Source organism: Lampris incognitus, chromosome 2 (assembly GCF_029633865.1).
Source record: "Lampris incognitus isolate fLamInc1 chromosome 2, fLamInc1.hap2, whole genome shotgun sequence".
Lineage (NCBI taxonomy): Eukaryota > Metazoa > Chordata > Actinopteri > Lampriformes > Lampridae > Lampris > Lampris incognitus.
In genome coordinates this window covers 18,765,481-18,780,789 of record NC_079212.1, presented here as the reverse complement: position 1 = coordinate 18,780,789, position 15,309 = coordinate 18,765,481, and the positions used below count along the sequence as shown (strand labels likewise).

At 44.1% G+C, this 15,309-nt stretch overlaps 1 protein-coding gene across 1 annotated transcript in view; it reads left to right on the top strand.

Moving 5' to 3' along the window:
* Window positions 1-15,309, top strand: part of scube3 (signal peptide, CUB domain, EGF-like 3) — a 112,990-nt gene that overhangs the window by 25,406 nt on the left and 72,275 nt on the right. The window contains exon 3 of the mRNA XM_056272826.1: window positions 1,686-1,811. Within this exon, the coding sequence (XP_056128801.1) occupies window positions 1,686-1,811 (126 nt within the window). The remainder of the gene's footprint in view (window positions 1-1,685; window positions 1,812-15,309) is intronic.

Sequence of the window (15,309 nt, the reverse complement as noted above, 5' to 3'; positions counted from 1 at the left end):
GCCTGACCAAGCTAGAGGTAACACGGGGATTTGAACCAGCGATCCCCATGTTGATAGGCAACGGAATAGACTGCCATGCCACCCGGACGCCCCTAGCCTCTTATCATTGTCTGTAAAGCACAATTGTCGTTTAAGCACAATTAAAACAGAGTATTTGCTTAAATTTTCAAAGAAAACCCGTTCAATCAAGAGAGACTCGCTTTTTATGCTTAATTGGATAAGAAGACGTCCTCTGTCTGACAAGGCCTTGGTGTTTCAGGTGGGCTGATTAGGAAAAAGTTCAAGTGTTTGTGTTCTTCAAACAGGGAGCAAAGCAAGCAGAATAAGAACTTGTGAGGCAGGGAAGAGTAGCGCCACATCTCCCAGTGTCAGTCCTGTCTCGGTGCTGTCAAGTACAATTAAGTCTTAAAGTTAATACAGCCACGAAGCAGAGCTGAATGACCTTGCTCATAGATCCTAAACGGATCGGTAAGTGCTGAGTGGCGATGCACAATACCCTTAATCTGCCATGTCGGAATTTCCAGTCGGTACCGGACCCGTCAGCCAACCCTGTAATCATAACTAACAATTTAACTAGACTCAGTCTAGGTAGTTATGACCAACCAAGTCCAGATCAAGTCTGTAAAGGGGTGAGTCCAACTCAGACCACTGGGGCCAAAACCTCTGTAAAGGCTGACCCCAGAACAATGCAAATCCCGTTGTTGTAGAAGTCTAGATTTCACTACATTGTAATGTTTATTTTTACTTTTTTTTTGTTTGTTTCAGAGATCTAAATTAATCATAACAACATTGCACTTTATTGATGTCCTCAGGGGAAGTTTGGTATTCACTTCAAAAATAGGAAGTGAGTAAAATGATGTACGTGATGACGGGTCTTGTAATATTATTATGAGTCCATACCGCCCGAGAACGAGTCGAGTCCAAGTCATTATGCTGTGAAGTCTGAGACAAGACCAAGACCTTTAAAATGTGGACTTGTGACCGAGTTCATACTTGAGCACTACAACCCTAACACTGTTATACCACTTCTGCATTACCCCCCCGCCCCCACCCCATCATGGTGTGCTGCAGACATTCCCTGGACTCACTCTGCACTCTGGCACTGCTGCTTCACCCTCCTCTGCCTGTTCTCTCTGTCTGTCTGTCTGTCTGTCTGTCTGTCTCCCTCTCCTCTCTGTCTCTGTCTCTCTTGCTCTTTCTCTCTCTGTCTCTGTCTCTCTCTCTTGCTCTGCCTCTCTCTCTCTCTCTCTCTCTCTCTCTCTCTCTCTCTCTCTCTCTCTCTCTCTCTCTCTCTCTCTCTCTCTCTCTCTCTCTCTCTCGCTCTCTTGTTCTCTCTCTCTCATAGTTCCTGTCATTTTTAGCCACAACAGTATGTTCACATTTTTAGCCACAACAGTATGTTCAAATACACATACACATAGTGTATTGCTCATTCAACTTTAGCGGTTGAATCCGGTTGGGGCTCACAGTATTAACATTCAGTGAATCAACAGCCATGGGAGCTGCCATTCCTACCAGTTTTACATGATCAATATGTCTGAGATAAGGAAAAAAAAACGAAGGTTAGACAATTAAAAAAAATTGATTCTGTTCAAGTTTTTGTGAATTTAAGCCCCCTCTCGCCCCCCCCCCCATTGCCCCAGGAAGTGCTTCTCAATCTCTTTCCATTTCTTTTCTCTCTGCAGATTTAGATGAATGTGCGACTGAATACAATGGGGGCTGTGTCCATGATTGCATCAATATCCCAGGAAATTACAGGTGCACGTGCTACGATGGCTTCCGCCTGGCTCACGATGGGCACAACTGTCTAGGTGAGTGTGTGTGTGTGTGTGTGTGTGTGTGTGTGTGTGTGTGTGTGTGTTCAACTAAATATATGTGTTAAAAATGATCCATTTCTCAGGGTTTTCAAAGCCGCTGACCTTGTCCTTCGCGCCATAAGGTGGGAGAACATAAGGAGAGAGTAATTATATAAGGGGCTCTTGTTGGGAAAGCATACAGCGTTCTTTCCATTAAACTTCATGTGTCAAGTCTCATAGTGACTCTGACATAATAAATGGCGCTGCATAAATTATTCTCTGTCTATACATATCTGATATCACATCATGCAAAGTAATTTCTTTCAGGGCTGAACTGTGATCTTTAAACTTAGGCATTAGTCAACAGTTTTTCCTTGCACGTAGTCTCGAAACTTTTTTTTTGGAAAAAAATAAATCTTTTTTCTTTCTTTTTTTTTAAACAAGTCTCACAAAAAGGGGTGAATTTATGAAGAGCTTGACCCTGAGCTGGGAGCTCAGGGGTGAGCGGTCCGTAAACCGTACTTTCCCATGGTTTAATATTTCACCAGTATGCCATTCATATTAGCCCCACACAGCACACATTACACTTAAAAGGTTATAAAATGAAGGGGAAAAAACACGGCTTTGCCTGCTCCCAGGAGCTGCTAAACTTAGACATCACATCCTTCCTTTTTCTCTCACTTTCCTTAAGATTCCTATTTTTATTTTTTTGTTTCCAAACCCCCGAGTCAGACTTTTCCAGCTCCTCAGAAATCTTCTCTCTCTTTGTTCCAAACCTCTGCGTACGGATTTCATTTGACGTTGACAGCCGCGATGTTATTTGTTCCTGTGAGTTTGTTATCCGGCAGCGTAACAAGTGACTTGGTGCAGCTGAGCTCATACTTCAGGTGAGGCGATGACAGACAAACCCATCAGCATTTTAACCATCACTCACTGCAAAAGGGCTCTCATACAGAGGCATTGGAAAACAACACGTTCATCAGTCACACGTAGACTTGATATTGATGCTTGCAGGTACTGTTGAGATTAATGTACACAGGGAGAGAAAGCATAAGGCTCACACCTAAAGCTTGTAAAGTGGCGAGAGGGGGGAGTGAATAGATATTGATAATGTGTGTTCTGGCTTTAAGAATTCCCCACGGTCTCACAAGCTTTCTCTTTGTTTCTCTCTCGCTCTCAAACACACACATGCACACACACATGCACACACTGCCACATTGTAAGACAGGGTTATTTTCCAAGCCATTTAGCAAGGCTCGTTTACTTGTATGTGGATCATTTACTGTGCTGTGGATAAGGCTTCTGCCTTGCATGCAGGTGTGTAATTGCACTATCTGCTTGTATGGCTGCTGATGTTGCATCAAGCAAAAGCACATCCATCAGTCGCTTTGATATAATTCTTTGGAGCGCAACACTCACAAACACAAATGCGGACAAAGGGAGAGAGTTTTTTTTTCTTTCTCTGCTCTGCTTATCCGTCACGGATGACTCTTATGGAAGAGCAGAGTAGTACTTTTAATCCAAAAGAAGTCTTTCTTGCATATTTTCGAGATGCATTATTCCTCCAAAGTTTTTTTTTTAACATCAGTTAATTGGTGACTATTTCACCACTGTGGTATAAAAGTGATGTGCCATTGACTAATGAAGTGGTCTGCAGCCATCAAGTGCAAACCACTCCTCTTAAGTTGTTATCCAATGCATTCCTTGAGGACAGTGAAGACCTTTTTTTTTTTGGAGATTTTAACTCATTCTAATTCCCTGCACCAAAGTGCAAAGGGAATAATCCTCACCACAAAGAGGAGAGAGGACGAGGTATTTCCAAGGGTTTATGTTTAGGCCCCAGCTACCTCCTCTAGGTTTAAGCTCCCGTTCCCCTTGAGAGAAGATTATTCCCCCTCAGCCCTGAAGCGAAACCGAGCAGCTACCGTTAAGTATCTGGTGCCTAATCGAGATCAGACCAGCCAGAGTCCGTAAAGCATAGATTGAATTGTCCAGGACATCAGAGAAAAAGACGACGGATTCTCCAACTTGACGCTGAGCCTCAGCATTGACCCTGAGTGCTTTGAAGAGAAACTCCTTGCTTTTGACGAGGGATCTTTTTCCACATAACTCCAGAGATTTTTTTTTTAAATATACATCTTATGGTACTTGTGATTGGAATACTTAGTTCAGGGGTCAGTTGCATAAAGATAGACTGAGTTTTGGACTTATTTCTAACCTTACGTGAGCCTTTCTATAGACTTGAACTTTATATATGTTACATAAAACTTACCTATTTTTGAGTAAGGTAAGACTGACCAGGTAGTCATGCAATGCATTTTAGGTAAAATGAGCCAATTGACAGAAGAGGAAAAAAATGGACAAAACAGTTCCACCTAGTGACTCAAGATCAGTACCGTTTTCGTCAGCTGAAAACCTCTGTGTTTTGGAACAGTACAATCCAGAGAAAAACTTCTTTATTTGCAAGTTTTAATCAGCCAAATGGGGAATGCCAGTCGACCAGAGTTAGGGAGAAAACTGATAAGGTGAACAGCATAAACCTCATCAGTCATTTGGATGGTTAAAAATGTTCAAAAATATTTCAAAAGTATGTTTCAAGAATCAGAAAGAGAAATATTCAAAAGGGAAAAAAGCATTGGAACGAGGATCCCTGCAAAAGCTTTACTTTGACTTTGCTTATCACTGAGATTTACAGAGGAAGAGGAGGCAGAGGTGTGAATGTGTCAGCCCTGTGATGGACTGGCGGCCTGTCTAGGGTGTCTCCCCACCTGCAGCTCAATGACTGCTGGGATAGGCTCCAGCATCCCGCGACCCCGGTTGGGGTAAGCAGCTTGGATAATGGATGGATGGATGAGATTTACTGCAATGAAGATCTTACTCAAACTTTGCCAGTCTACAGCCGTTATGCTGTAGATGGAAGAACCGACTGGGCCCGTTAGCTAGAGATGTGCAATGGTTGCGAACGCTAAGTCTCTGTGTCTCTGTGAACAGATGAAGGGCCATAGTTGAAAAACCAGGCTTTTATCATGGCCAGTTTGCAAACAGACAGGGACAGGCAAGTGTTTAATACATATTATTTGCAAGTCTTAGATGTTGTTAACAGAATAAAGTCAAATACGCCTTGGAAGAGAGCGTGATCAGATTTTGTATCATAGTTATCCGTGTTGAAAAGTTTCCACTGTTGCTCGGGGGATGTTGAAATCTGTAACACAAGGGGCTCAGAGGGGAAAAGGCAGTATACGATTGGCTAGATTTGACTGACGGCAATCAGCACTATATGGGTTCCTCACTTCCATTTAGGCTAGATTAGTCTTAAGCTAAGTTCATGCTACTAGTCCCTGGTCTTAACCTCCACACTCCTAGCGGTGTGGTCTTCCTTCTCCTTTCCACCTCATCTGCTTTCTTAGATCTTCTTGATCTGGAAAGAGGTAGTCTGTGTGTCTCTGGCCGGGGGATCAAGAACATACCAAGGACCGCAGAATACGCATCACCAACAAGGCGTTCTCTTCGCTCCCTGCTGCATGGGCCACATGACTCCGTGTAATTGGATGTGTTGGCGGCGTAATGACATTGGGTGGTGGCAGCAGGCGGTAGAGCGTGAAGCAGAACGCAGCCTGTGTCTCGTCGGGGGGTGGGGGGGTGTTCTGCTTTCTGTGGTCCCTTGCTTTCTAGCCCATGCCAGACAAAGATGTCAGGAAGTCAGCAAGGTGGAAGGAATGTAATGTCACAGCACACTGGCTCTGTCCGCGTGGAGTGAGATGTCACTCACTGTATAATTTACCTTGTGGAGAGCTATTGTAGCCGCCTAAAACCTCTGTGATGGGGCACGCTGAAGAGAAGTAGTGAAGCATACGAATTTTATTACATCTTTTATAACTGCCATGGCTGTAGTCTCGCAGAAGTGATGGATGTTACTTAATCACCACAACTCTTTTACGATGAGGCACTCAAGGATTTTTAGTATCTTTGGGGGGAAAAAACAGAGAATCAGTGTCAGTTTAATCCAAAACACACATCCTCTTAACAATAGAAAGCAGATGCAGGACGGCTATTACTTTCCACTGTAGTACTAGCATCCCCATATTTATGGCCTATGTGTTGTTGTTTTTTTTCAGGTCCTTCAGAAACCCAAATTCTTTCTTATCATTGGTACAGCTCATTAAACTTGCTCAGGTAGCCATTGTGGTGCCAAATATCATTAGCATCTGTACAAACACCGCCTGATGGATTTACAACCACAAAACCACAAATCACAATTCTCTGTAACTTCGAGACTCACCTGGAGTATTAACAGGGATCATGTTTCTGGAGTGTGGATGGTAAGAGTGGGTGCAGCAGAATGGACATGCTCTTGTAAAATGCTGACGGCTTGTTTTCTGAGGAAGTGATAATCCAAGAGCTCATCCAGCCCTTTACCGTACTGAGCGTGACTAGCTGGAGGAAAACTGAAACAGACTCGAGAGTAGCGTTTACAGATGTGTGACATCTATGTGTCCGTTGCTGTCATAAATCATACTGTGACAATTTTGGCGCGGTGAGGAGATGTTGTTGTTGTTGTATTATTTAGTCATTCATCGGTCCCTCCCCATTTTGTAAAAGAAGCGATTCAGAGCTCAGGCTCCACATGCGGTTTAACAGTCTATGTTCCTTTCATTTTTATTGACCTGCACTGGTTTGGTTTGTATTGATTCACCACAGCTCAATTCCCCACACAATCTATAGGAAAACGAATGCCTGTTCACTGTAACCTTCCTCAAAGACATTGCATGATCTACAGTGCATCCGGAAAGTATTCACACCCCTTCACTTTCCCCACATTTTGTTATGTTACAGCCTTATTCCAAAATGGATTAAATTCCTTTTTTTCTCATCAATCTACACACAATACCCCATAATGACAAAGCGAAAAAGGTTTTGCAGAAATTTTTGCAAATTTATTAAAAATAAAAACTGAAATTTTGCATGTACATAAGTATTCACACCCTTTGCTATGACACTCAAAATTGAGCTCAGGTCTATCCGGTTTCCACTGATCATCCTTGAGATGTTTCTACATCTTGATTGGAGTCCACCTGTAGTAAATTCAATTGATTGGACATGATTTGGAAAGGCACACACCTGTCTATATAAGGTCCCACTGTTGACAGTGCATGTCAGAGCAGAAACCAAGCCATGAAGTGAAAGGAATTGTCTGTGGACCTCTGAAACAGGATTGTATCAAGGCACAGATCTGGGGAAGGGTCCAAAAAATGTCTACAGCTTTGAAGGTCCCGAAGAGCACAGTGGTCTCCACCATTCGTAAATGGAAGAAGTTTGGATCCACCAGGACTCTTCCTAGAGCTGGCTGCCCAGCCAAACTGAGCAATCGGAGGAGAAGGGCCTTGGTCAGGGAGGTGACCAAGAACCAGATGGTAACTCTGACAGAGCTCCAGCGTTCCTCTGTGGAGATGGGAGAACCTTCCAGAAGGACAACCATCTCTGTAGCACTCCACCAATCAGGCCTTTATGGTAGAGTGGCCAGACAGAGGCCTCTGCTCGGTAAAAGGCACATGACAGCTCGCTTGGAGTTTGCCAGAAAGCACCTAAAGGACTCTCAGACCATGAGAAACAAGATTCTCTGGTCTGATGAAACCAAGATTGAACTCTTTGACCTGAATGCCAAACGTCACGTCTGGAGGAAACCAGGCACCTCTCATCACCTTGCTAATACCATCCCTACAGTGAAGCATGGTGGTGGCAGCATCATGCTGTGGGGATGTTTTTCAGCGGCAGGAACTGGGAGACTAGTCAGGATCGAGGGAAAGATGAATGGAGCAAAGTACAGAGAGATCCTTGATGAAAACCTACTCCAGAGCGCTCAGGACCTCAGACTGGGGCGAAGGTTTACCTTTCAACACGACAATGACCCTAAGCACACAGCCAAGACAATGAAGGAGTGGCTTTGGGACAAGTCTGTGAATGTCCTTGAGTGGCCCAGCCAGAGCCCAGACTTGAACCCCATTGAACATCTCTGGAAAGACCTGAAAATAGCTATGTAGCGACGCTCCCCATCTAACCTTACAGAGCTCGAGAGGATCTGCAGAGAAGAATGGGAGAAATACCCCAAATATAGGTGTGCCAAGCTTGTAGCTTCATACCCAAGAAGACTTGAGGCTGTAATCACTGCCAAGGGTGCCTCAACCAAGTACTGAGTAAAGGGTGTGAATACTTATGTACATGCAATATTTCAATTTTTTATTTTTAATAAGTTTGCAAAAATTTCTACAAAACCTTTTTCGCTTTGTCATTATGGTGTATTGTATGTAGATTGATGAGAAAAAAAAGGAATTTAATCCATTTTGGAATAAGGCTGTAACATAACAAAATGTGGGGAAAGTGAAGGGGTGTGAATACTTTCTGGATGCACTGTATATCAACGAAGTGTTGCCATTACAGGTTGGAAAGAGGGCTGAGAAAAATAGCTTTGTATATAAGTAGTGTAGGTAGGTAGGTATAGTGTAGGTAGGTTGTGTGTGTGTGTGTGTGTATATACTATATCTTTAGTAGCTCAAAGTTGTTAAATGGCAGAACAAGCCTGTTTCGTGCTCAGCGCATGCATCAGCTGCTTTTGGTACTTGGGTCTGAAACCTGGTTGGTGCTCCGTTGGAGAATTGGACATGGTTAAGGCGCGTCTGTGATCCAAATGACGGCCGAGCAGAAGACAATGCAAATACAGAAGCATTTCTTGTGGCAGGGAAGTAACCAAAAGGACTTGAAGGAATCTTTTCTTAGGGTCAAACACTTGGATAGGACATTTTTTCTAAAATGTAACAGCAAATCTACTCCTTCGTCTAATATCTTTTGTAACCCAATGTGGTAAACCAGCAAATCTGATCCTTAACAGGTGCAACTGGGCGATTCAGAAAAGCAACTGCTCCTTTCGTAAACTGTTCACCGAGTTGCAGCTGTTTTCTCTCTGATGGGCCCCTACCAAACACGATGCTGGTTCACAGCCGCATGCCTTTGAAACAGTCTAAGGCCCAAAAGCCCAAGGGTAGTTAGTTATTCATGTGGTGACTGTGTCCACTGTGGCATTGTTATTTATTATTATTTATTTATTTACCCCCCCCTTTCTGCCCAATAGTATCCGGCCAATTACCCCACTCTTTCGAGCTGTCCCGATCTCTGCTTCACCCTCTCTGCCGATCCAGGGAGGGCTGCAGACTACCATATGCTTCCTCCAATACATGTGGAGTCGCCAGCTGCTTTTTTTCACCTGACAGTGAGGAGCTTCGCCAGAAGGATGTAGCATGTGGGAGGACCATGCTATTCCGCCCCCCCCCCCCAGTTCCCCCTCCTCCCCGAACAGGTGCCTCAACCAACCAGAGGAGGCGCTAGTGCAGCAACCAGAACACATACCCACATCCTGCTTCCCACCTGCAGACACGGCCAATTATGTCTGTAGGGACGCCCGACCAAGCTGGAGGTAACACGAGGATTCGAACTGGCGATCCTCGTGTTGGTAGGCAACAGAATAGACTGCCATGCCACCCGGCCCCCCCTCCCCCACTGTAGTGGAATTTTGAGAACATACCAATTACATGAAGTCTTCACTGATTAAAACTTTCACAATCAATCAAATCACAAATTGTGACACCTCTTTTGTGATATATCGTCTGAAATGTCCGTGTGGATGTTTTTATATTGGCAGGACAAAAAGGACAAGACAAGGAAAAGACTGCGATTCTAACCCATAATTCTAGCTGTCCTATTGCTATCCTATTACCAGTAAGGCAAGTCACCGTATCATTAAAAATAATCCCTGGCCATCTCAGGTGTGGGGAAAGACTTAATGGAGGAACTTCTTGAATCATAACTATAAAGGCTACCCCCCCTCCCCCCCGTCCCGGATTAAAGAATGAGGTTGATTATACTCAGGGGTGCACATAATTTTTTTGGTCTGGTTCTCAAAGGAGCACCTGAGGTTCTTGCTTGGTGCTCACCTTTTTTTAAATGCATTTTTCCATGACCCACCCACCTCACAAAATGAACAAAATATGAGGGATACGTGGATAACATTACATGTACTTTAATTTCAATTGAAAATGAATAAAAGCAGTAGGTTACAACAAAATGTCTGTTCTTTAAAGTGCCATACATGTGACTTTCAAATGAAATGACTGCTCTTCAAGCACTGAAAACTAAATATACAAATGACTGCTTTTTCAAACACTGAAAACCAAATCAAACTCACAACAGATACTGCTATTTAAAGCACTGAAAGTTCTGTTATCCTACAGGACATCATCGTCATCTTCATCACTCCCCTCCAGACTGTCTTCCTCTATTTCAAAAACACCAGATGTACTAGGCCTGCTCCTTTCTCGCTGCTTCAGCCTACGATTAGCTGTTTGCATCCACAAGTCTACTGCTGGCTTTGGGTCAAAGGTTTCTGTTGTGAACTTAGATAAGTGGATGTGCATTAGAGATGAGAGGCGATAGTCTGACAGGCAGGATCTGTACTTGTTTTTTATTATATTCGGGTGTGAAAATCCCCTCTCACACGCAGCACTGCTCAAGGGCAGTGTAAGAGACAGCAGAAGGACTTTCTGAATGTTGGAGTAACTGCCTGGGTTGCTGGTGTTCACTACATTGACTAGATCATGCACAGAGGAGGCTGCCAAACGTTTTCCAGCTTGCTTTAAATGCATCCACTCTCTTAAAGTTGAATCTTTGTCAACACGCATGCTGGCCTCATATTTCTCAAGGATGTTACCAAGTGTTGTGTTGCCAAAACCGTGGAGGTCTTTCATTTCATTAGGCCAAGTTGTAGGATCAAAAATCAAAAAGTGATCGCATGACTTGAGGGATTCATATCTGCTTTCAAATTCATGAATTAAAGCTGTCAACACATCAATCTTATCCCTGTCAGCTTCAGCATGTGCCACAGTCTCCTCCCTGTACTTGCCCTCACTGCCCATCAGTAGCGTCAACTGTCCAATAGCAACCATGAGCTCATCTTTGCATTCACCAATAGTCAGATTGTCTTTCTGGAACCTGAGGGAGGTGAACTGTAAAATGTTCCCAACATCAAGCATGTTGACTAGGAAACAACGAAAACGCTCTGTGCTGATATGTTTTAGGCTACTGTCATCACTTGTTGCCACTTGGATCTGAATGGCTGGTAACATTCTCCATATTTTAAACAGAGTCTCTTGTCTCCATGCAGACCATCTGATGTTGTGGAACTTACCTAGTTTGACAAAATCAATGTCTTTCTCCTCACATATCTTTTGTAGTTGTGCAATTCGTTTTGCACCCCCTTTCTTTAAGTAAAAACTTAGCAAAGTGATGATAGATTTATTAAATGACTCACAGTATGGGACCGCACGATCAGCTGATTTAGCGCAGTTCTCCAACGTGTGGGCGGTGCACAGAATATGCACAAGGGAATCCCCGATATCCACCATCTGACGTAATTTGGGACGAACCCCGTTGTAAACTCCAACGTTGACAGCTGCTCCATCACTGCATACCGACACCAACTTTGCCTTCCACTCCGCTAAACCACAATCATTGAACAGTTGCACAAGTCCATCCACTATGTCCTGTGCTGTTCGGTTGGCCCCCAGATTAATTAATCCAAGGAAGTCTGAGCTGTATTCTCCGTTGCGGGACACAGAAACAATGTACACAATTTCCTGCTCCGTTTTTGTTATATCTTCGGATCCATCGAAAAGCACACCCCAAAATTCAGCTGCTTTCAGTTTTTCACTTAACTCTGAACTTATTGTCTGAGCGATGCTCTCCGTGATGCAGGATCCCCCTTCTCGCGAATGATAAGCAGTCCCGACATTAACTCCTAACCTCTTGAGAAGCGGAATATCCTCCTCGTATGAACGCATAGGACGTGCATGTTTCGCTTTGTGAAAGGCCAACAAGAGCATGTTTGTCAGTGCCTAATGTTGTTCTTCCGTCAGTCGTTCTTACCACGTGTCGAGCGGGCCGCTGGGTCTCTGGTCCTGGCTGCGCCTGTTAGCAATAGCTTCCGCTACTTTCTGATGTTCTCTGCTGTTTGCATGCTTATCAAAAGCTGGATGGCTGAAGTTTTTCGTCCCCATATAAAAGTGGCAGTTTCTATCCGCTAATGCGGGATTTTCCCGACATAGTTTATACCACATCTCAGTGTGGGCGTCATCTGTTTGAAGCCAGCCGATGTCCTGCAGCCATTTCTCTGAAAACTTACGCTTTGACTTTGGTTCTGGTTCAGTATGGCGTTTCTTTGGTGGAGGTGGAGGAACACCAAAGAAATTACTCAATGTCGCTTGCTTCTTTGACATTTTGGAGAAATTAGTGGCTCATACTATAGCATTGGCTAAAAGCAGTGGCTCATACTCTGCACTGCAAAATGTTTGGTACGCAAATGCGCAGTAAAACACTTGAATCTGGTGCTCGTTGAATATTTTAAGTGCGCATGCGCACCTGCACACCACTTATGTGCACCTCTGATTATACTCATTTTTTTAAAGTCTATGAATTTCAGAATGGGAGGCCTCTTGATTCTTAATCTGTTTTGTCATTGTATTGTATTTGCCCTTGAACTGGGATCTTTAATGTGACCCCCCCCTTTTGCACTGTCCCCTTTTGTCTCCTTCCTCACCTGTTCACTTGCTATCTGCTGCATAATTGATCTTCTCTATATGTGATCATGTAATTGCCCAGGTGTAGAAAGGGGAGTATTTATATGGGAGTGATTGCACTTGGTTTGTATGACTCTGATGAAGACTGTGTGGTTGAACTGCATTGGTTGAAATTGCGTTGGTCATTTTTTAATATCGTGCCTTCTGCATTAAAGATGTTTTACTGTTTCACCTGGAAAAGAGTTCCTCAGTAGTTTGTTGGATGACAGTGCTTAGATATTTTCCCACTATTAAGAACTGCATCCAACATATCTATCTTTGCAAAAAAAAGTGTGTGTGTGAAGTTATGTATATATATATATATATATATATATATATATATATATATATAGCGTTTTTTGTCCCTCAAACCATCAATGGTGTTATAAGTGCTCAACTAATGAGGAGCGGAATATCAACACAGATGCAGGAAAAAAACTGCAATGTATTAAACTTTTTCCCCCTGTATCTGTGTTGATATATATATATATATATAACATATAACATATATCTTGGTTTCTTTTTTCCCCATCAGTGACATTACCAACATCCCTCATGATCTGCTAAGTCTTCCTGATAAGATTTGTTTTGTGCTTCGTTCTGCTGGGGTGGCTTTGAGTGATCGCCTGGCCGAGTCTGTATCCTGGCACCTGTAATCCTCAGGGATCGTCTTCTAAGGCTGGCTAATCAAACACCAAGCTTCGAGCCTGATGTATTATTGACCAGGGGCTGACAGAAGGAAAAGAAATCATCAAATAGCTTCACATTGATTTGCTCCGCGGCCTTTGAAGCACACTCAAATGCATTCCTTTAAGTGCATTTGCCACTCCTTCAAGGTAGTGATGATACCCCCCCACACACACACACACACTCCCCCTCCCCTTCCACCCCTGCTCTTCACTTGGTCAGATAACATTTCTTTCCTCGATCAGATGCCCTTAACCGCCTGGCCCCCAACTCCACCAGCTGAGGGGTCACCTCCCCTGTGGCTATTACAATCTCTCGGCAGCTATTGCTGAGTTTATACTATAGATGCACTAATATCACATTTTCACTGCCGATACCAATTCCAAATTTGAATCTTAAAGTGTCAGCCGATACTGAGTACTGAGACTTAGACTTAGACCATTAGTTTGGGGTCAGTTTTTTCCACCATTAAAGAAATACATATTTCCATTTGCCAAAAAAATGCAGTTAATCAAACTGTAAAATCTCTTACTGATTCTCCATTTTGGCGTGATATCCAGTACCAGTATTGGTACTGTCACATCCTTAATTTGTAACCCTCTCTCCTTGCACAGCTTTGGGTACAAGCTCTGTCACACCCAGATGGCATTGTTGTTGAAGCTTAGTTAGCAAACCCTCCTCACCACACCGCTGCAGATGCAAATACCTCACCGTCTCTCCCCAGCCTGAGCGGTGACTTTGTTGCTGTTGCGACACGCAGGGATCAGGTTTAGACAGGAGATTTCTGTTCACAGTTGAGAGGAGAGGAGTCGAGAGTGATGAGTTACATGGCGGATTTGAGATTGGTGCATTTGCTGGATCCTGAGGAGTACATCAACACTCCCCCTGTCTGGATTGTTCAGTCCCATCCACCATGAAATGAACAATTCCAGCTGAGTCCACCAGCAGGGCTATAAGGGAGGGGTGTGTGTGTGTGTGTGTGTGTGTGTGTGTGTGTGTGTGTGTGTGTGTGTGTGACGGTGGGGGTGATGGGGGTGTGTGTGGGGGGGTTGAGCCTGAGATTGGGTTAGCGATGTAAGCATCCAGCAGACTGGGAGCCGTCAGTGCAGGGCCTCTCGTCTCCTTGGCACAAGGCTGTCCACCCCAACACTTATCCCGGGGTTTGTTTTTAAAATACTTCCAGACTTGTTTTGAAGGAACAGAAGAAATACCATTTAGTATGATCTTAGCTCATAGCTTTTAATTTGGGAACGAATGCGGCGAGAGATTGGAAGTGGAGCCTTGGTCTGTACTTATTTACTGAAATAGTTACCTGGGAGACGGGCCCCGAGTCTCGAAAGCCTGAATTCAATCAGCGGCATATTGGTTGTGTTTATGCAATACCATGAAATCAACCCTTGCCGCGAATTAAGAGCGAAATGTTAAACAGAGATTTTATATGCATTCGTAAGCAGATGTGGATTAGCTAAGTTGTATTTGACACTGTGGGAGCGAGGCGGTACGTCAGACACGAAGTTCCCCATTCACTGAGTTGTTTGAAGCTAAACAAGTGTCTGTTAAAATCAGTCTCTAATCGCTCATAGTCACCGCTGTGATTTAAGAGGGGGGTTAGGCCAAAAAAACATGAGTCAAGGCACCATATCAACCATAAAACTTCAGCTGACGTGTCTTGGCTGGGGCTGAAATTTTGTTTACACACACATCCGGCGACAGCGTCTGCGTCAATCAGCCGCCGTCGTCTCCGAGAGAGTTCAAACCCACTATCTAATCATTGTTCAATCATCTCACAAAGAAAAAAAAAAGCGCTGTGTCACCGAACTCCAGGAGCGACAGATAGAGAGGAAGGAGGAAATCCTGTAATCCGTGGGGGGGGTGGGGGGGTGGGGGAATGAAAGAAGGGAGCTTGTTTTAATTAGAGCTGGCCGTGTATGTGCCATTTCTCTCTCGCTGATGCTCGGTCAGGCCGAGCCGAGGTCTGTTTGTCTACCAGGGCCGCACGACCCCAGTTTCCAAGCTGTTTTGCTGCCTGTCCCCATGTCTGGCTCCAATTTGCTGCCTTATTAAAGTGTGTGTGTGTGTGTGTGTGTGTGTGTGTGTGTGTGTGTGTGTGTGTCTCCTCAACTCCTGTAAATGCGAAACCCAAACGGGCCAGTGTCCGTCCTCTCACC